Source organism: Clarias gariepinus, chromosome 12, assembly GCF_024256425.1.
Source record: "Clarias gariepinus isolate MV-2021 ecotype Netherlands chromosome 12, CGAR_prim_01v2, whole genome shotgun sequence".
NCBI lineage: Eukaryota > Metazoa > Chordata > Actinopteri > Siluriformes > Clariidae > Clarias > Clarias gariepinus.
This window is the reverse complement of record NC_071111.1, coordinates 7,123,862-7,146,290: the sequence shown is the minus strand read 5'-3', so window position 1 is coordinate 7,146,290 and position 22,429 is coordinate 7,123,862. Positions and strand designations below refer to the sequence as shown.

The 22,429-nt window shown below is 34.6% G+C and overlaps 1 protein-coding gene across 1 annotated transcript in view; it reads left to right on the top strand.

Annotated features, from left to right (window-relative positions):
* The window catches only part of col7a1l (collagen type VII alpha 1-like), a 112,197-nt gene that overhangs the window by 41,967 nt on the left and 47,801 nt on the right, over window positions 1–22,429 (top strand). Inside the window, exons 24-52 of the mRNA XM_053508693.1 lie at window positions 215–338; window positions 453–596; window positions 2,215–2,402; window positions 3,260–3,337; window positions 3,429–3,446; window positions 3,554–3,580; window positions 3,662–3,730; window positions 6,174–6,254; window positions 6,365–6,391; window positions 6,606–6,650; window positions 8,360–8,428; window positions 8,572–8,667; window positions 9,422–9,448; window positions 9,530–9,583; window positions 10,280–10,351; window positions 10,616–10,675; window positions 10,756–10,791; window positions 10,877–10,921; window positions 11,004–11,039; window positions 12,026–12,070; window positions 14,911–14,946; window positions 16,342–16,377; window positions 16,470–16,502; window positions 19,092–19,163; window positions 19,255–19,314; window positions 19,399–19,434; window positions 21,461–21,541; window positions 21,834–21,869; window positions 22,034–22,078. Of these exons, the coding sequence (XP_053364668.1) occupies window positions 215–338; window positions 453–596; window positions 2,215–2,402; window positions 3,260–3,337; window positions 3,429–3,446; window positions 3,554–3,580; window positions 3,662–3,730; window positions 6,174–6,254; window positions 6,365–6,391; window positions 6,606–6,650; window positions 8,360–8,428; window positions 8,572–8,667; window positions 9,422–9,448; window positions 9,530–9,583; window positions 10,280–10,351; window positions 10,616–10,675; window positions 10,756–10,791; window positions 10,877–10,921; window positions 11,004–11,039; window positions 12,026–12,070; window positions 14,911–14,946; window positions 16,342–16,377; window positions 16,470–16,502; window positions 19,092–19,163; window positions 19,255–19,314; window positions 19,399–19,434; window positions 21,461–21,541; window positions 21,834–21,869; window positions 22,034–22,078 (1,776 nt within the window). The remainder of the gene's footprint in view (window positions 1–214; window positions 339–452; window positions 597–2,214; window positions 2,403–3,259; window positions 3,338–3,428; window positions 3,447–3,553; window positions 3,581–3,661; window positions 3,731–6,173; window positions 6,255–6,364; window positions 6,392–6,605; window positions 6,651–8,359; window positions 8,429–8,571; window positions 8,668–9,421; window positions 9,449–9,529; window positions 9,584–10,279; window positions 10,352–10,615; window positions 10,676–10,755; window positions 10,792–10,876; window positions 10,922–11,003; window positions 11,040–12,025; window positions 12,071–14,910; window positions 14,947–16,341; window positions 16,378–16,469; window positions 16,503–19,091; window positions 19,164–19,254; window positions 19,315–19,398; window positions 19,435–21,460; window positions 21,542–21,833; window positions 21,870–22,033; window positions 22,079–22,429) is intronic.

Here is a 22,429-nt window from a genome sequence, read left to right as displayed (position 1 = left end):
ATTTGAGGGTATAAACTATTTTTATTGCAAAATTTATTTCAAGACCTGAAATAAATTCATGCAAAAACTCAGCAATGTGAAAACAAGGGTATTGCATAAAGATGGGACTTCAAAGACTTATTTTTTTGTGTTTAACTGATTAAATGATTGAACTGAGTAATTTAAAAAAAAGCTGATTATTGCATTGCTATGGATTTGTTGTTGTTTTGCTCAGATAGCTGTGGTTCACTACAGTGATCAGCCCAGGATCGAGTTCAGCCTGAACACACACAGAGATCGCAGCTCAGTGCTCAGAGCATTGAAGCAGGTTCACTACGGAGGAGGAAACACCAAAACAGGTGAGTCCCTGCACACAAGCAAACAAGCACTCATGAATGAGAAGATCATGTGGTTAAGAATACAAATAATATATGAGACACGATGCATGCCGTTGTGTTGTTTTGTGCATGTAGGTCGAGGGATCAGTTATGTCCTCAGGGAACTGTTCCGGGAGTCTCTGGGGATGAGGCAGAGCGTTCCTCACGTGCTGGTCCTGGTGACAGATGGAAAAGCCCAGGATGATGTGGAACCACCCTCCAGAGTAGCACATGTTCTAGGTCAATCTCACATGCTGTGTGTCTTTATAAGATCCTAAACCTGCAGGACACTTTTTATCCAACACAGATACGTTATGTAATCGTAAGCATGCCGAAAGTAGCCCGTATAACTTACAGAGCAATGTGTTTTGATGCAGGGACTGTTTAGATGTGCTATTATTTTATGAGGAGGAGTCCAAAAAAATGAAAATCAGAATGCATATGAAAGCTGGAAGGATTTTGTATTCAGAAAATAATTAAAAGGAGTAGAATGTAACACATGGAACAAGGAAGTGAGTAAAGTGATAGAGTAATATATCACACAAGGAATCAGCCAGGATAAAAAGCCAATATATAAAACATGATACTCAACATTATGCTGGTTCAACTTACAATTTTTTAACTTTATGATGGTACAAAAGTAATATTCAGTAGAAACTGTACTTCACATTTTGAATTTAAATCTTTTCTGTGCCGAGCAATATAGTGGGCATTGGTAAAGTGGTATGGGTAGCTCATCCACCATGCGAAATGCCCGGGTTCAATTCCCACCAGATGACCAAATCCCAGCCACTGGATGCAGTGCTGGTCCCAATACCGGATGGTTGCATCAGGAAGGGCATCTGGCAAAAAAACGTGTGCCATGTCGTTGTGCGGGTCGGAGGGTCCGCTGTGGTGACCCCTTAACTGGAACAGCCGAAAGACTAATAACAACAACAACAAACTATGGCAAGCAATATGTAATGCGATGCTGGGCAGTGTCAGCGAGAAAAGGTCTTGTAATTAGGTTTAAACTTACAAAAAAATCTGGATAGCAAGAAACATGAAATGTGAAACAAAAAAACAAAAAAAACATACACTGGGAAAAAAAACATACATAGTGTAAAACTACAAATTTTACCATAGAATGACCTAGATGATTTTAGTGAATTTATTGCACTTTATTTATTAATTGAACAGGAACACAGAAGTATTTACATTGTACAGTGATCCTCAAAAAAATGAGACAAAAAGTAAAATTTATTGTTTTTTGAATGGTAATAATGTAATTATCATAAAAATAGCAATACGATTACTATAAAACAATCAATATTTAGGTAGCGTGGTGGCGTAGTGGTCAGACCTGTCGCCTTACACCTCCAGGGTCCAGGTTTGATTCCCGCTTTGGGTCTGTGTGCATTCTCTCTGAGTACTTTGTGGGTTTCCTCTGGTTTTCTTTCCACAGTCCAAAGACATGCAGATTAGGCTAACTAGCGTCTTCCAAATTCCCTGTAGTGTGTGAATGAGCTTGTAATTGTTTCAACTATAACATCTTATTTTAATTAGCTAATTAACATTTCATCCAAATAGGCGAGATCTAATTAGTGACATCACCTGTTTTTCGTGCTCAGAGAGAGCTATGAGAAAATATTAGCATAGTATAATTACAGAAAACATAAAAGTAACACATGGAATGACTAGACGATCTGCTTGAAGTTTTTTATTAGCCATGTGATCATGCCGGGTTTAAACAAAAAGCATTGTGAATCACCATCGAATAAAGTCTGATGATAAACTTTATTTGATTTTGAATTTTATTTGAATTTTAGTTTGAACCCTGCTTGATTCTCAGTCTGTGTTTTCTTGACTTCTGTTTTAGGTGTGAGCGTGCTGGCCATCGGTGTCGCAAACGCTGACATTGATGAACTTAAAAAAATAGCTTCACCCCGACCATATAAGAACATCTTCTTCGCCGCTGACTTTGATGATCTCCCTTCTGTTGAGAGAGAGGTGATCAGCAGCATCTGCAGCGACCCTCTGATGTCGGAGTTTCAGCACCATAAAGAGGTAATTTTAGCATCAGTCAGAGAGAACACTAGGCCTACAGTAGGGCAGATTTATACACTGTATAATATATCAATACAATGATAATTAGAAACTAATAGTCTAAATGGATCTCCAGGATGTTTAAAGGCATTAGTGTGACTGTCTGCAGATTGTGAATGAAGATACCGGTCTTCCAAAACATTTTCAGAAACTTTATATTGCAAAAACTAAACAAAAGACCTGAAACTGGCTAAACTAAATGTCCCACTAAAATGGGAGTTATTTTCTTTCTTTCCATCACTCTTTTAATAAAGAAATTTAATGTTTTTCAATTGTATCTTTAATCTTAAGACATTATCCAGTCTAAAAATTATTTTATAACCCTCTAGTCATAACCCTTACATTATTATCCTCTTTTAAACTTTGCAATATATCTTACAACAAAAATACTTTGATTAATAATAAACCACTGTTTACATTTTGTGACAATTTTGCAATCACCGATCATTATAAACCAAATCGTGGAAAAAATTAAATTAACACAATCTGGCAACCTGTTCTACAAGTTAAAGGAAAATCTGTTTTAATAATAATAATAATAATAATAATAATAATATATTTTTTTATCATTGGTCACTCAAAAGAGATAATTAGTAATAGAATGATAAATAAGCAAATTATAAAAAAAAGAATATTTCGTTCAGCCTTTGAGTAAATTATTACTTTTTATTAAAATTTATATAAAATTTTGCTTTACTCACAAAAATATGAGGCAGTTCATGTTTACATTCCTCTAATTACTTTTTCCTTAGCTTAGCTTATTTGAAGGTTTGTACGTGTATATTTATTTTGTTTTTCTAACCGTTATTTGTCCATAGCCGGACCAACTGGACATACCAACCAGTGACCCGGTATCTATTCCAAAGCCTGAGGGTCCTTGTCCAGTCCAGTGCAAGGTGTCATATTTAATACTGCACCAATTCAATACTCTAAACCCAAATCATTCATATCTAGCTCATTAAGTTTTTCTCAATTTTTTTTTTACAGGGTCAAAAGGGAGATAAGGTTGAGTTTCCCCACAATGCTATCATACTTAATTAATTCATAATTTGTGTATAACGTAATACAGTGTATATATATTCTAATGTATAGACCTGTCTGTATCCTCACAGGGGAATGCGTTCGGACACGGTGGACTGGTATGCTACACACGATTAGTAAGATGATTAGGATTCGTTGTGTTACTGATCTTGTAATTTGACTTTAAATCTGGTTCACAGCGGCCCAAAGTAGACGGCACCGACTACGACCCGTTCTCATTAAAGATTAAAGGGGAGAAAGGAGAGAGGGTGAGTACACCGGGTGCCAAAACTTGAACTGAACACTTTATTTAGTGAGTTATTTCATTCTAATTGTGGAATTTGGTGGCAGTTTTTTGTTGTTGCTGTTTGATTTGGTTAAAGGGTCTATTGCTATTATTATTATTATTATAATTATTATTGAGGTTTCACTTATATTGATCATGTGACACAATGTTGTGTTCCCATGTTTATTTATTTATTTATAAAGTGGAGGCTAATAAAAATTGCTTGTAAAAAATATTTTGTAATTAGAAACACACTGTGCATTATCAAGCATAAGGGCATCAAATCTAACTCGTAAATGAGGAATAAAACCTTATGGCCAGTCCGTTATAAGAAAGCAATCTTATTAAACATTTTTATTACTTTTATCCCACAATAATTTGCATATAGTTTGCATTGCATTTAGTTCTGTGTAATATGTTTTTTCTGCTTTATGTTAAAAGTTAAAACTAAAGAGACCAGTAAAAAAAAAAAAAGCTAATTAAACAGAAGTTAAAAAAATGTTTTAAAACCTTTCTGTTTTTGTTGTTGTTGGAAAAAGTTACCTCTGCCTGTTTCACAGTACACTGAGGACTCCTTTCATAAATGAATATGGTCTCCTCAAACACTTTACTATAACCATGAATACAGCAGTACCTTGTCATAAAAACCCTTAAGAGCCCTCTCTTACAAATTCTTACCATATGAATTTTAATTTTGCAAGAAATGTGCAAGTGAATATGAAGTAGATGAAGTAGTTCTTGAACAATATTGCGATTTTAATCACGATTTTCTATCAATTATTATATTAGAACATAAATTCATAGGTCTATGATTTACAAATTACAAATTGCACCAAATGAATTTGATTATAAAATAAGCAATATAAAAAAGACATGTTGTATAGGGAAAAATATATAAATTATATATATTTTTCATATACAACATGTATATTTTATATTGTTCATTTATAATAAAAATAGTTTTTTGTAATTTTTATCATAAACAAGATTTTTTTTTAAAAGTGTAAACATTTTTGTATTACATGACAAACCCCTGCAAAATTACGGTGCCACAAAATAAACATTATAGAAGAATTTGTATCACGTGTCTTAATTTTCTGTTAATTAATTTTGCATTAATTTGTCACGTGCTGAAGGGTTAATTATAATAGTAATAATATATTTGATAATAATAATATTATAATATATTTGATAATAATAATATGAATTTTTGATTGTGGTGTCCTAATATATTTGATAGAGATTATGTGGGGATGGGGGGGGGGGAATCCATAACACATACATTAAAATAAATAATTGTACAAAAACATTACGTTGTGCAACTAAACTTTCAGAACTTAAAGTTTCAAAATTTACAGCTCAGGCATAACATAAGCCTTTACTGACAATTTCTGTCGTTTTCTCTTTCTGGTTTCTTCATCTCTTGGCTCGTTGATATTTTTTATCATTCGATTCCATTTTGCAGACGCAACAGAACGCTCCCTTAAATCAATACACAGCTAACTGTTTGCGTCTCCGTTTCTTCTTCATCGGTGTTTAGTGGCAGATTGCACCCGGAAGCGCGCTGTGTCACACCAAACAAATAATTGCGCAAATAATGCATATACATAATGCAAGCTTACATAATGCAAGCTTTTAAAATTAATTAAAAGAAGCTTCAAAGCAGAAGATTTTGTCTCGATCATTTTTTGTAATCGAATTACTCGAGTAATCGTTTCAGCCCTAGTGTGTGTGTGCGTGTGTATGTATGTGCATGTGTGTCCCTGTTTTTGGCCATTTGACCTATTTGCCTTTAAGCTCAGTCTCCTGTTCTTGCGCTCTGTTTAGGCATGCTGCGTTGTGATTGGTTTAATAGCATACTGTGGAAAAAGTCAGGAGCACGCAAAAAATCGTGCTGTAAGGTGATTTGGAAATTGTGCATATTCACATCGTGATTTCGATACAATTTCAATTAATCGCACAGCCCTAATTACACTACAACTAAGTTGCACGTACGTCCTGGAGTCATTCAAAATGTGTTTGCGTCCATCAAAAGCCAAGCAAAACGAGTCTCAAAATTTTTCAGATTTTTTTTTTTTCAATCATGAAAACAGAAGAATTGTGTTCAAAAGCTATATGATTATTCTTTCCTTTTTTGAGTGACTGGAACGGATTATCTGCATTTACCTTATTTCCTATGGAAGAATTTTCACCACAATACAGATTTGTGCCCTAAGAACTCGCCTCCAGAATTATTTTTTTACAGATCCTTTCAAATATAAATCTATAAAACAAAAATCTATGTAAACACTCAAATACTTTAATACTTCTATACAAAATATTTTAATGAGGCTAAACAAAGCTTTTTTAAATAAAAAAATAAAGAAATAAGCAGGGGGAATTATTTTTAAAACTGTATTGTATAACACCTTTCAATCTGTCTTTAGGGTCTTCCTGGGGCAGATGGCATACCCGGTGTACCAGGACGACCGGGTCGCACTGGACCCCCTGGTTCTGCTGGTCTGAGGGTAAAGCAATGATCAGTCAAATGAGTTCATTGTGAAATGGCTGTAAAATTACTAATACAGAAATATTATATATATGTATGTATGACATATTATGAATTATTGCTCCACAGGGGCCTCCTGGTGTTCCTGGTGATATGGTAAATACCTTATCACATCCCTTTATTTAAATATATATCTGTTCTAGACATATTTTAGAATCATTGTAATCTTGTAATTCACTTCCTTGTGATCTACAGTATATATAGTGATTACTGTAACTTAAAGCAAGGAATAATTCTGTTGAATTTAGATCATTATATTTTATCTTATGTGTAATCCGAATACATGTTGTGTCTTGTGGTGTGTTTACAGGGTCCACCTGGGATTACAGGACCAAAAGGTCAGCGAGGGGAAAGAGTAAGTTTAACTCGAGACTCTTATCTGTCCAATTCAACAGGAATGAAAGACAAATCTGAGAAGTAGCAAAGCTTTAATACAGTATTAAGTGGTTGGTCACACCTGTGATTTAAGCAAGTCATAATCAGAACACTTATGAATGATTTACCAGAAATATTTAACTTTTTGGTGCATTATTCTTGTAACTGACTTTTATTCAGTGCAAGGTGTTGACCAATCAGTTGCCAAGATCAATAAGTATCAACTCAAACAAAATGGAAAAACAGCTCCCTTATCCATACACCTGGGAACATTCGTAGTCCAACTAGGGATCGTGTAGGCCAATGGTGACCATTGTGTTTATTCCCCTTTTTACGACCGAGGTTGGACCTCCAGTCATCGCTTACACACTACAGGCAATTTGGAAATGTTAATTTGCCCAATCTGCATGTCTTTTTACTGTGGAAGGAAAATAAAGTACCCAGAGGAAACCCACCATGCACTAGGAGAACATGCATACTCCATGCATACAGACCCAATGTGGGAATCGACCCCAGACCCTGGAGGTGTAAGGTCACAGTGCTAAACACTAGGACAGCTGCGCCACCTAGAGAAAGACAGCAATGGACACTGAGCTGGATGTAAAACTACTGCAACATTAAGAACAACATTTATTTCAGTAAACAGTTTGCACACATTGTAAAGGTTAAGAAGCTTTAAGGGGCGTAGCAAAGATTTAATATTAAGTGATTGGAAAGTTCATGAGACCACAAGTAATCCCTTCCAGACAGGCGTGACATGCACAATTTTACAATGCTCTCTTTTAGACTAACAATAAAGATAAGAAAGTAAAAAAAAAAATTAATTGCACCATAATCATTTCCATTTCTAAACCCACTCTAAACATAATGAAAAGAAAAGGCAAAGAGATTAGTGAAGACTAAAGTTTGACCACAGGTCTGAATGCAGAGGGAACGTTAGCTAAAGGCTTTTTTCCCCTCTCAGACTCTACCTGCAAATTAATTTACAGACTGATATTTAGTCATGTCTACAGACCAAAGGTGTAAAGTTAACAGTGGGAAGCAGAGAATACAAAAGACGTGCTGTAGCAAATGTGTGTGTGAGACTGTTGCATATTAAAGGTATTAAAAATGTCATGAGACGTTATGAAACAAATTATGAGCAACGCAATAAATAATATCAAGACGATGCAAGGCAGAAAAGTGGAAAGCAGTCCTGGTAGAGGCAGCGTTTTAATCAGAGGTCACGCTGCACACAACATTACTAAAGCTAATACATGAAGATCCACTGAGCATAGAGAAACTCAATTATTAAAAATTAATACATAATTAATGACTAAGTTAGTTTGTCCAATTACTATTACAGTAGTTCCTTGACAGAATAGAAGATAGAAGCCTTTATTTGTCACAGATAATTATTTTCTTTGCATATCCAAAGCTGTTAGGAAGCTGGGGTCAGAGCAGACGGTCATGATAGAGCGGCCCCTGGGGCAAAGAGGGTTAAGGGCTCAGCAGTGGCCGCTATATTACCACGTTTCCCATTACAGTTAGGAGAGTTTCCTTTTATGGGGGGTCATGTAATACATTAAAAGCATCCTCAGATGTTGATAACGAATATAGTCAGCATTCAAGCACACTTGTGCGTTTTCTAGCCTGGAGGTAAAAATGTACCTCTGACTGATGATGGGATTCTGATGGTTTGTCTTGTAGGGAGAACCTGGGTATGTAATGGCAAACATGGATGTTGGCCAGGGCCGAAAAGGAGAACCAGGATCATCTGTAGGTTTATATCAAATAATTTATTTACATTTTACACTGATTTCAGGATTTCTTGTACTTCCACATGTCTACATGGTTATATTAATGTAATCATTGCTGATCTATCGTGGTTTGGAAATGTATTAATATATTTTGTGTAACAGGGTCCTCAGGGACCTGCTGGTGTACCGGGGGTCTCAGGACCTCCAGGACTCCCAGGGCAGCCTGGACCACCTGGTATTCCTGGTATTTCCATAAAGGTAGATAGTTTAAACCCTAAAAAGGTTGATATTAATGTTGATTAATGATGTTAAAAATGATGGCTGAAGCTTTTTATTTTGTATAAGCAAGCATTTGTTTATTAATTTATTTATAGGAATTAAATAATTACAAATGAAAACCCTGAATGGGGAATAAGGAATCTTAGGAAATAAATTACTATTGTTATTAATATTATTATTATTATTATTATTATTATTATTATTATTATTATTATTATTATTAATAATTATAATAATAATTATTATTATTATTATAATTATTTTTATTATTATAATGGGAGATGATATTCTTTTCACATTCTTAAAATGTGTAAATCTATCTATTTTGTTTTGTAATTTTTTGTAAAGTTTGTTTTAATAATTTAATTATAAGAAATTATATATAATTATATTCATTTTAAGCTATTTTTTTTACATAGAGACCTCCGGAATAAAATAGTTTAATAGATAGCATTTAAAATGATTTTTGTTTTAAAAATCAGAAAAGAGTGCTGTTGTTGTGGATATCAGCATGACTTAAATAGCCCAGTGATGTTACTGTTTATTATCATCACTGTTGAAAAACCTCTCTTCTGATCAGATTTCTCAATTGAAACTAACTGTTGTATAAATGAAATTAACATTATGAGGACATTATGTGGAAAAATTTATTAATTTATTTATTAATTAAAGCATAAGTGAAAAACATTATTATTATTATTATTATTATTATTATTATTTTTTACTATTTCAGGGTGAGACTGGAGAAACTGGTGCTAAAGTAAGTTAATTTCCCAACAAAGTACTATCATATTACAGTGAGTTAAATGTGTTTGTTTTAAATAATTTGTCTTTTCTTCAGGGTCTCCGCGGGAAGCCAGGACCCAAAGGAGAAAAGGGGGAAGTTGGAGAAAATGTTAGTTCCTAAATCCTCACGTTTATCAACAATTTGTGAGCATTTAATACTCAATGTGTAGTCTGTATATTCTGTGGAGCTCTAGAAGATTTAACAGCATAGCTTTCTGTTTATTATTCAGAAAGAATTCTAAAGAAGTGCACAGCTACAAAGTTGGTGTATACAGTATTTGGTTATATTGCAATCCAACCATATCGCTCCATTATTTAAATGTCTGCTAATTTGCAGGTATTTATGGACATCTAACCGTCATTCATTCTACATTTATCCCCTGTTATATAATGAGCCCCAATTTTTCCCCTCAGGTTTTTCATTAGATTGTGGAGTGTGACTGGGGGATTTGTCATTCATTCGATTATGTGTCATTTACTCACATAAGTAATAGTAATAGATCAGGGACTGATGTTGGGTAGAGAGGTACTGGGGTAGACAAGTGGGGGAATAACAAGACAGGAGTCATGCCATGACTAGAAATAAGATATAAAACCTGCATTGACGTGGTGGTAAGATTTCACAATGTCCACAAGTGCAAATTGTGAATCTTATATAGTGTCTATACACAGCAGATGTTCTCTGGTGATCAGCCCAGGCCAGGATGAAAAATAAATATATTTATTTAAAAATACAATGCATGAAATATTGTATATGGAATTTTTTAAAAGTAATTTGTATCACTTTTTTATGTGCTGGGAAAAGGGTCAAGCAGGCCTACCTGGACCACCTGGACTGGATGGAAATTCTGGACTTCCGGGACAGAAAGGGGACAGGGTAAGTACAAATAGGTTAGAAGAGGTTCAGTTCAAATGACAAGCTGGATCAATCCTAAGATACTTTTTTAGAGTTACATAAAAATCACAGTAGTTAACCAGTACTTTTCTTTCTTCCACCTCATCGGTCCATTTTAAAGCAGGTCATTACCTTCCTCTCAGACCTTTATGTCACATCAGAGTTGGCACTTAGACACGTTAATGCAGGGTTTGTCTGGTTGAAGAAGAGTGCAGGTTTATCTGATCATTCTTGGCTGTTATTTAGGGAGAAAATGGTGTTGGAATTCCTGGTGTCCAAGGTGTGCAGGGTCCTCCTGGAGAAAAGGTTTGCATTACATTTGTTTCAGGTAAACACATCATGTTAATGTTAATGTTGATTTACAACTTCCTTTCTACTGCTTTCAGGGAAACACTGGGCTCCCAGGGCCAGTTGGACAAAAGGTAAACTCGTAACCATCAAATAAGTGCCAAATATTTTTGCGGTTGAATCAACAATATTCTGAAAGAGAATTTGGCATGTGTACAGGGTGAGCAAGGAATTCAAGGAGTGGCAGGACCGAATGGTTTCAGGGTATGTGCAGTAACCATTTTGCTTCAAATGTGCAGCTGGCACAGAATGTGTTTCCTTACAGATTACATTTTTGTGTGTTTAGGGAAAAAGAGGTTTGAAAGGCGAGCAAGGAGTCAAGGTAATGCACAAAATCATCATTAAATAAAAGGTTATATTTACCTTATTTACAGTACATGTCAGTTTCTTCTTTAAAAAATATATACTGTACAGGATTTGAATTAAATATAGCATGGTTGTATCACCAGCTTATGCGAATGCACTTGTTTCTAAAACTGTATTATTTCTATAGTTAGAGGTTGACATGTAGTTCACTACTTAGGGTGGATGAATGCTTTATATCCACCAACAGTTTAGAGCAGACACATAGGGAGGTGATTTGTGGACTACCCTTAGACTGTTTGATACATGAATATTTTTTTGCAAGCTACAGTATGCTGATATGTGACATTATAGTATGTGACAGGTTGTGATTGAAACACATGAATAAAAATGAGTTGCCTTCAATATGGTAAAATCTATATTTAAAAAAGTCTTGACAGATTGTAGGTGGTTTGAGAGAAATAGTAGCTGTTCTTGACAATTTGTAGCAAATTGTGAGGTGCCATGATTACTCTTTACAGTAGGTGAATCTTACTCAAGACCGACCATGTGGATAGTCTGTGACTCTTCTGCATGAGTCCACGGTTCACAAGCAAAAAGTCAAATGTACATACGTACAGTAGCCAGTGTAAGAATCTATCCAATTAAGAAAACTTCAAAGCACTTTTGTAAGTTGCTCTGGATAAGAGCGTCTCCCAAATGACTAAATGTAAATGTGTAAATATTATGTTTTGTACATTAGCGATATAGTTTTCCTGCTTACTGTAAACATATTGGAATGTGCTATTATTTCTGGGACACCTTGTTGGTCAGTTCAGTGTCTAGCTTCCGATCAGGATAAAGTCTTAGCCATGAGGTTATATTGCAATAAACTAGACTGTACTGACACACTAAAGCACTAATGCAACATGTTTAATAAGAATATATCTCTGCTTTCACTAAGAATCTGACTGTAAAGCTTATCTATTGTGTAAATAAATGATTTTAACTCACACCCCATCACAGGGTGATCGTGGCGATAGAGGCCCGATGGGACCACTGGGATTAGCAGTAAGTAAATACTTTACCTATTATTTCTTTTGTGTCCTGGCAGAACATGTACTGTAATGATGTACTGGACATGTTTACTGGTGAAAACAGCTTTAATGCCTTTACTGTGACAGGAAAGCGTGTCACATCAACAAGAAAAAAATGTAATTTTAATTTACAAACTCTTCTCCTGCTTTTCCTCAGTACCTTGAGCTTGATACCTCTGGAGCTATGGGGCGTTCCTCTATTTGCCCTAAATGATCAGCCATATTTGTTGGCATTAGAAAGTGGAGTCATGTTGGTTGCTCATGTAGCGTTCTGTGAACTTTACATCTGGGTTGGGTCTCCATCAAGACATGAATCATTCCGGCAATGAATGTAAGCTAGGGAAGAATTCATATTAAATTTGACAGTCTGTTCACGGACATTTTAACAGATCAGGGTATGATGACACTGATGACTTATAATGAGCTCATTAATGAACTTCTGGAACAAAAGGCAGGGAATTTACCAGTCCCAAAGCTAATGACTAAACACTCTTAGTGTATGAAGGTTATTCAGAGTTCAACTTCGACTTCTGGATACAAATAAGGCTTGGGTTTAAATGTTGGGGTTTCAGCTAATCTAGATGCAGTATCACCTCCACTCTTAATTAGGTCCATCTTTCAGTTTAACCTTATACAAAGTGAAGTTCTTACAGTATATGAAGTTCTTCATGGTCAGTACAGCAGCAGGAGCCTCAGGTGTCATTCTACAGTTTCCTTTATGGACATTGGATAATACCAGGAACTTGATGGTGTAACACTAAGCTCAGTTCCATGTACAGTATGAAACCTGAAACTTGACCTCATGTTGGTGAAGCAATTTTTAATTTGAAACACGTATCAGGCATGCCATAAGCTCCATCTGTGCCTTCCTTGTCACAGGGGAGAAACACTAGCTTCACGTAACTTCTTTCTGTTTAATCTGGTTATCTATTGAAATGCAGAGCAAGATAATATGATCCTAAGATGGAGAATCGTCATAAAGCCTCTTATGGTAGCTCTCTATACTATGCTTGTTGCTTCTAGAGGGATTGAATGCACTTTCCCACTTCAGGTTCCCAAGCAGCAGGTATATGATTAAAAGGAAGAGATTAAATAGAGATGGTGAAAGCTGCTCATAATTTAGCCATTGTGGAAAACTGTCTGATACGGTGTTGTTGTAATAGTCATGCAAATATTACAATCAAAAATAATATATTGGAAACATGTTAAAGGATAGTGTAAAAAGAATGCTATGTTGTAATAATAATAATAAAAAAAAAAAACACCAGGAGAGTCTACATATAATATAATAATATATTATATATACATATAATACAGAAGATGGGTGTGACCAAAGAAATTACTTATGAAATTTAAGCTTCAAGAAGGCTTTTTTTTTTTTTTAGTATTGTTTGGCTTTAAAGTATAATAATTAAAAATGCAACTAATTGATACTTTATTTTTTAATGAGTATTGCTACTAAAATTAGCACTCTATGTAAAATTAAGGAGAACGCCAAAAAAAAAAAAAAAGTAATCGTGTCAAATTCATGTTGCAATATCTTAACAACAATGTAGCATTTTGGAATAATACATGTCTTCAGGTTTATGTCTTTTCATGTAAAATCTAAATTGGCCAACTCTTATCTGAATGACAATTAAAACAGTTGGAAGATTTAAATTCCAAAAAGTTACGGACACTACACCTAGAAACACTTTTTTAGCACCAATACCATGTTTTCTCAGACTGCATTAGTGTACAAAACATGATATATAACATTGTATGTCCAAATTGCACCTATACTGCAGGTTTGTCTTTCATGAAAAAAATATTATTATTAAGTAAAGTAAATAGTGCACTAATAAATCTTCATCCAGAATTTTTTTTTATATATATAGATCTGGATTTGTTAGATTTATGCAAGGGTAGGAAAGGTTGCAAACTTTAAATCAACAAAAAAAAAAACAATAAAAACAATGGGTTCATATTTTCCCCAAGTGGTGGGTGGATGCAGAAAGTTGTTTATACTAAAAAATGATGTACACATGAAGCACTGCGGATGTGTCTGAAATGTGTCTGTCACATACAGTAATACGTCAGGATTACTCAGACTGTAACATACACTAACCCAAAAAGTCTCAAACAATTCACTCTTTCCAGTGAATAAAAAAAAATGTGCAAAGAGATGATTTAGGACACATCTGTGACAACCAATAATGTCCTTTTTAAATTCTTTTGTTTCCTCTGCAATCATCTCTACAGTCGGTCTGTTCCTCGATGCTATTTCAGTTATACAGCATGCTATTAGGAGAGAATGGGTTGGGGCACCCTGGGGAAATTAAAGAAGATGATTAGTGAGGGGAAAGATTCTTTCTCTCTCTCTCTCTCTCTCTCTCTCTCTCTGGTCAGCAATAGATTTAACCACTACATGATCTGCATTGGACCTGCATTAATTGAAATGCTTCCCGTTACCGGATAAGGCATGGCTCTGAGAAGATGTTTCAGTAACCGTGATTAGGGAGATCAATTATTAATCTTTCATTTTGAGCTGGGCTAATGGATGTCACCACTATAAATCAACTTTGAGTCAGTTTAATATGAAACTTTACTTACTTTTACTGCATCTTTGACTGGATTGGTTAGCTGTCAGGTCTTACATTAATATTTACACAGCCAGAATTCCTGACTAGAGACGAGGCTTTGGTGTAGGAGAGAAAAAGGAGAGAAAAAGTTGAATGTGCATCACATTAAGCCTAAAATCACCTGAAGCCATTTGCAGTTACTGAATACTAATCATGTTTAAAGGATCATGCATTCTGTTTGTTCTAATACTAGGGCCTGCCTGGAGCTGTTGGGCCGAAGGGGGAGGAGGTGAATGTCAGATTTTGTTTCATAAAAACAAACAAACATTTTTGACAAACACATATGACTAAAAGATAGTTTTAATATGCATAATTATATAATGATATGGCATATAATCAGACAACAGTTTTTTAATGATATATGATTATATATCATATAGCATAAAGCATAAAAAAATTGTTTTTATTCTCAATGCCATGAACTTGGTATTTATATGCATGTGGTAGTGTGTTAAAGTTTTTTAATGTGCAAATATTGCTCCTAAAACAAATTTATACTTAGAGCCAAAAAATATATCTTATCTTTTTTAGGCATATTTTATCTTCACTTATCTTCACTTATCGTTAACTTACCTTATCCTAACTTCACTTGACGTCACTTATCTTACTGGACAGTATCTTATCTCATCTTATCTTAACTTCACTTATCTTTAACTTATCTTTAACTTATCGATTATTAACTTTAATTAACGTAATGTCACTTAACTTGTCCTATCTTAACATAACTTTTATCTTATCAAAACCTATCTTATCTTATCTTATCTTATCTTATCTTATCTTATCTTATCTTAATGTAACCTAACTTTCAAGCTCTATATGAATGGATTTTTTATTTGAAAAAAATATATATATTATTATTTGTAAAAAAGAAAATTTGTTTATATCCTACTCCTGATCCTAAGTGTGTGTGAAAATGTATGCATGAAAACACTTATTCGTGTAAACCTCACTTTAATTGACTTCAAATAACATAATCTGAATGGAATATGGCATTGTTATACAATATCTGAAATATACTATCAAGTGTAAGTTGCTTGTTTTTGTACACTTTCATGATTTTTCACTGATCATTCATTCGTGGGTGTTGCTAAATGCAAATTAGTTGTTTCGGAAATCAACATACACTTTTTAATACAAAGAAAATTAGTTTTTCTCAAACTTTTGTAATTTTGATTATGATTATTGCTAACATTTTCACACAACTTAATTGGAGCCCAGTGTGAGTAATTTATATCTTGATGATGAAATCTTGCCCTTTCCGTTTCCGTTCTGCCCTGACGACTTCAGTCTATTTCATATTAATTGTAGGATGTGATCAGAAGGTACAGGGATGGACAAATTAACAACACAGATTATGTTTACAGGCTATGTTATTTTATATAATTATGGTTTCCTGAAGGATTAGAAAATAATCCCAATTCTGCAAAAACTGAACTGCCTGTAAACTTAACTGACTTGAGGTGTTGTGACGCATATCAATGCTGCACATCGATTTCATGCTTCTGAACCTCATCTTTGACATGTTTAAAAGACTAGATTTGTCCATCTCTGAAATGTATCTGATGTTTTATTTCAGTGTGTATGAGATGTACGAGTGTATTGAAAAGTTCATTCTGTTTCACAGGGACAGCAGGGAGCACCAGGAGACCCAGCTAAAGGCGTAAACATTATCAAATCACTTTAATCACTTGCTCAGATTTACATCTAAGATTTTTCATATCAACAGATTCTTATTCTCCTTTTCGTCCACAGATCCTTGGACCCCCTGGGAAAAAGGGTGCGAGGGTAAGAAAGATATTGTATATATTGTTATAAATAATATATGTATACAATCCTAACGAGATACAAATGCTCAAGCAATGACGGAGCTTCTGAAGCAAAGGTAGGCCATCTGTAGGAGGCTCCCACGCACACTGCGCTGGTTTTTGCTGTATTTTTTATCAAATCTGGCACGTTCGCTTTTTTTTTTTTTTGTTGGTTCGCCCCCTGTGGGATGCCTTTATCTACATTGATAAAAGTGAGCAATATGGCCGTCTCTGTGATGATTCATCCACTGTTAATTTGTGAAGAGAGTATTCGTGCGAAACTAAAGTCTCCCGGAGGTCTACTCCCCCCACGAACGTGACTCTCAAAAAAAGGCAGCAATCACGCTCCATACAGGGTTTAGATCGAGGTCTCAATTCGCTGCAGCTATTCCAGCGTGTGATTTGTGATGTTCATTAAAAGTTTGACTTGACGTCTTGTACACTCCGAGCATGAAGGAGGCTGACAGTAATGTAGCAACACTGCCAGTAATGATGCGATGAGTAAGAGCGCTATACCTGTAATATAACACTGTGGATTCGTGCTTCCGGTGCCATTTCCGCGTCTCACTGTTGTTATATTTACAAATACACTTAATGCTTTTTTTGTTTTTTGTTTTTTTTATATATATGTTTTGACCTGAGATAGAATGGTATGATCATTCTGCATTAGATTTCTCTACATGACGTCTGTTTCCTGTTTTAGTTGCATTTTTAAAAATATACAATAATACAGTAGAGTTAACACACAGCTCATAGTTTTAACTGCCTGTCCATGTTACAAAAATAGGTATGAAGCTATTTTTATCTCCTTTAATTACTCCGCCTTTAAACATGCTCTATAAAGGATAAGTAAAGAGAAAAGACAGAGACGCTGTTTTATAACGGCACAGCTCTCTGTATGTGTCAGGTCTGCCACAATGTCTGAAATCACCCATGTTCACACATTCAGTTGTTTATTATATATATATATATATATATATATATATATATATATATATATATATATATATATATATATACACTGTATAGAGCACTATTTAGGGAGACGGAGGACTGAATTCAGACAGCTCTGTGTGTAACGAATCTTCTGGAAACCCATTCTCGTAACCAACTATTAGATAAACAATTTGAGTGGCACAAATTGCTGAGCAACCCGAACTCATGGAAACGCATTAGCATTAAAGTGTTTTAAAGTATTTAAAGGAGATGTTGGCTTTTGAATTTTTATTTATACGCATAGTGGATGCTGGCGTATCTATCCTGACGAGTAAAAGAAATCACTATGCATTGTGAGATTTAGTTCATTGGGTTTACAGTAAATTCTGGGTAATCATATTTTGCGTTATTCTTGGAATATACGAAGGATCAAACTGATAAAGGCACAGAAAAAAGTTTTAAATGGTGCAAAAGTCTGTACGTTCAATCCCAACCGATGACAATCCCGGAGTCCAATGCAGTCATTTCTGTGAACACTGAGCAATGTAAAAAATGACGGATACAGGAACTCGGCTGGGAGTTATCGCCATATCCCCCATACAGTCCTGACCTTGCTCCAAAACATTTTCACATGCGCTAATCATTATTAACACATAATATAATTACCCAGAATGCACTGTAAACACAATAAACTAAATCTCACAATGCATAGTGATTTCATTTACTCGTAGAATGAGGCCAGTGAGAAAACTTGATGGTGTCCAAGCTCTAGTGAACCACTGGGATAAGTGCATTAGTGTATCAGGGGATTATGTAGAGAAATAAAAGGAGTTTTTATTCTCAGAACTGTGTTTTGTTATTCTGCACAATCACAAGTCCCAGTGTGTCTTGAACACCCGTTAAATTCTTTTTAACTGTTAATTTGTTTATTATGTTAAAATAGATGCATTTTAAATAGAACTCCGTAACTGGGCAATAAGACATGATAATATGATACCAATATGGTGGTGTGTTTGTTAAATACTACAGGTATCCATATTGTGTACATTTAAACTTTAGTCTTTACAAGAGTAAAAAAAATCAGAATTATTTTCCCTTTCTATTTTCTTTCTCCCTTTTTATTTATATTGTATTTTTATCTTCATATATATAAAATAAAAGTTTTATCAATACTGTTTTGTTGGCAAGAGTTAATAGATTAAAATTTAAAACACTTTACGAGAGTTAAACAAAATTATTTCCCATTTTTTGTTTAGATTTTAATTATTAGAGGTCTAACTACCGCTTCATTAGCTGCTTTTTATTTTAGATTACACCGTAGTGTTGACCTACTTTGACCTATTTTGCCCTTTTTTGCCCTATTGTGACCTATTCTGTCCTATATTGACCTATATAATGCGCTACACATCGGTAGATAGGAAAACAAATTCAGACACATTGACACATAAAAGATGGAAAAGCATTCTGAAGTATTTTCATTACTACTGAGCACACACAAGGTTAGTTATTGGATAATTTTCTATATAAAGCATTAAATCATTTATTTCAAGTAATTTGAGTGTTTGTGTGGCAAGCCACTCTGCTCACCAAAACCAAATACATTTCTGAATACGTTTTTCCCACCACTCTATAGGGAGACATCGGCCCGGTCGGACCACCTGGGCTTCAGGGAATTAAAGGTGTCCAGGGAGACAAAGGTGAAAAGGTAAATCTGTATTTCTGTACACAGCTAATTGCTTTATTGATAGATGCATCACTGTTTTATTATTGACTTATTGTTTCTGTGATCATTAAAGGGGAGTCCTGGCTTTGGGATTCCTGGAACACCAGGTCCTAAGGGTGAGAGTGGTGAGAGGGTGAGTGAAATTAAGATAAATAACCTGTAGGCTTAATCTGCAGACTGACCTTGTATAGACAAAACTTTTTGTATTTGTGCGCAGGGTAATGTTGGATTATCAGGGAAACCTGGACCCAAGGTAGGTAAAGATTTGTAACCTGTAACCTTATTATGGTATAGATTACTTTATTTTTTATCATTTTTTCTCCGGCGGGTAAATTTTATCAAGTATGTACTGTAAAAAAATTAAAAAAAAACTGAATTATTTTCTGATTTGTCCTGATTTTTTATTTTTTTTTTGCTGAAGATTAAATACAAAAATTACTTGTATATTTGAATAATTATTTATAGTTTTTAAAAATAGTTAAAAAAAAAAAAACTTCATTTCTCTAACAGATCACTAGGTTTAGTTATCTTAATTCGTTCCTATTAATTGTCTGCCATATTGGATTTTCCAACATTTAATTTTACTTGATTTAGACTGTACAAGGACACAATAAGAAGAATATTCATAAACATGACAAGTGATACCGTTATTGTCTTGGCCGTTGCACCTCTATCTATACAAAAAAAAAAAAAAAATTGTACAAAATGTTTTGTACAGTCTCTACTTTTAGTATGCCAATTAGGGCCAAGCTCCCTTTCATCGCAGTAAGATCACGTGACCTTCAACCTCAACCAATTTTCCTCCAACAACCATCATGGCGGACACAGAGCCAACTCACAAAAAGACGCGAGACTTTTACGAATCTGCCAAGAAACATCTTTACTTGTTTGGGTTTCCTGACATCTTGTTTGTTTTGACACCTTTTCATGTGACCTTTGTATTTTCATACTCATTATTATTAATTAGCATCTACCAAAGATGGGTGTGTACACATGATCATTAAGCCATTCTTCTTCATCTCAATTATTTTGAACATGATAAGACCTTGTTAGACTTTATTTGCTAAAAAAGAAATTGGGTATGTTAAAATTTATTTACTATTACTATTTACTATTACTAGACAATTTTTTACTACACATTTTGTCTAATCGTTGCAAAACTATTTAATTACAACATTATGAGATTATCTGGAACAAAACTTGTATCTGATTTTTGATAGCCATTATGGATGGTTTCATCCATAAGAGGAATACAAATTTATTCTTGAAGTTGCCAAACAGTTAGTGTAGGCATGCCAAACTTGTTACATACTGCATCTTTATCAATATGACTTTATTTAAATTAATTAGCCTTAATTGCATTTGCAGAGAGGCACTAAAATCAGGAAGTGAGGAATTATCTCAAAAATAAGTTGTAATATTGGCTTCAAAATTTGGTATAACTCCTTGGGAACATTGCTTTACTTTACTCTGTTACTAAGAGGTCTGGGCAAAAAGTGCTTGGCCCCTTAATCACTGCTTATCACCAGCTATATTATTGTTGCACATATTATTCTTATTATTGTTGTTTTTTTTTGTTATTGTTAATAATAATAATAATAATAATAATGATAATAATAATAATAACGATAATATTACATTAATCAAAGAGCAATTCCGGTACCAACAGCTTGTAAACGAGTACACTTTTAACACTGCCAGCCCCTTTATTCTGCATTATATAGGGTCCGGGGTATTTCAGTGGTTAAGGTGTTGGGGTAATCAGAAGGACCCAGGTTCAAACCTCAGAACCTCCAAGCTGCCACCGTTGGGCCCTTGAGCAAGGCCCTTAACCTTAACCACTAAATGAGAGTGTCTGCCAAATGCGGTAAATGTAAATTATACTCGACTCTTAATTATACATTCACGTGTCAAGTTCCAGTTTTACTCCTGTAGGAGTCTCCTTAAAATCTGAACTCGTTACGGCCTTTAAAAACAATTACAACATTCATTTAAATATCTCTAATTTAAATACTTTGCACCTGACTGGATAATTATTCAATTATCATTTATGCACAACATGGGGATTAAATGCACACACACACGCTCAATTTAGTTGATTACACACTCCATTTAACCTCTTTATTTAAGGCCTTTGATAAATCACGGTCATAGTGTTGTGTTTTGTGGATCATAAAGTATTTAAAAAGTTGTTTGAGCTTTCCAGGACGTACGTTAGAAATAGTTTTCTATTGAATAAGTCATAGCTTAAACCTCCAACTGGCTGTTTGTGTCTTTAGGGCAACGATGGCTATAAAGGGGAAAAGGGTAACATGGGTCTGTCAGGAAACCCTGGCCCTCCTGGACTAAGAGGTAAAGATGTAAGTAAACCATGGATGAGATGTGTGTGTGTGTGCGTGTGCTTGTGTGTAAAGCATTCCTGGCTTATGATTATATTTATATATTGCTTTAATTTTCTCTAGACGTGCATGATGTGATTTATCTAAAGTTGCACATCTCGCACCAGGACTGACGTCCCGTTGAATAAATCTCCTGAAATTTTTGATAAAGTATTAATGATTCAGACTTCAGACAGAACTGACAAAAGTGAAATGTGTTACAACATTGATCAGACAGGAACCAAGGTGCTAAAAATTGTAAACGTTATTTCAGGGTTTGCCCGGTTTAAAAGGAGACGCTGGAGTGAAGGTGAGGGAAAACTTACCCCTATACAAGTGCACACACAAACACAACAACACAACACTCACTAATGCATATGTATATATAGTTACTCATGCACATCTATATCACATCCTTGATGTACGTGACTCATTCTTATATCTGACTCATGGCGGTGGGCTATTTTTCCACAGGGAGAGCCTGGTTCTCCAGGACAGGCAGGAGAGAAAGGCATCAGGGTAACTTCATACTGTATATCTTTGCTATCCTGTAACATAATATCATTCTTCGTTCTTACTAATTCTAATACTAAATCTCCTTATATTACCGTCCTGTTGAAATTCTTTAGTGTGAAGTTTACGTTTTTGCGCTTTGTGTGTGTTGCTGTAATATTCCAAGCTAAAATTTTATTTTTATTGTGTTCAAGCAAGAGAAAAAAGGCAGGGAACAATTATACATGGGGTATTTTAAACAATACTGTACATGAGCATTTTGTCCTTTGTTGATGTGTTGGAAGCAAAAAAATTGGGCAAGCATAAGGATTCAAGTGACTTTGACAAGGGCTAGATAGCGATGGCTAGAGGACTCCA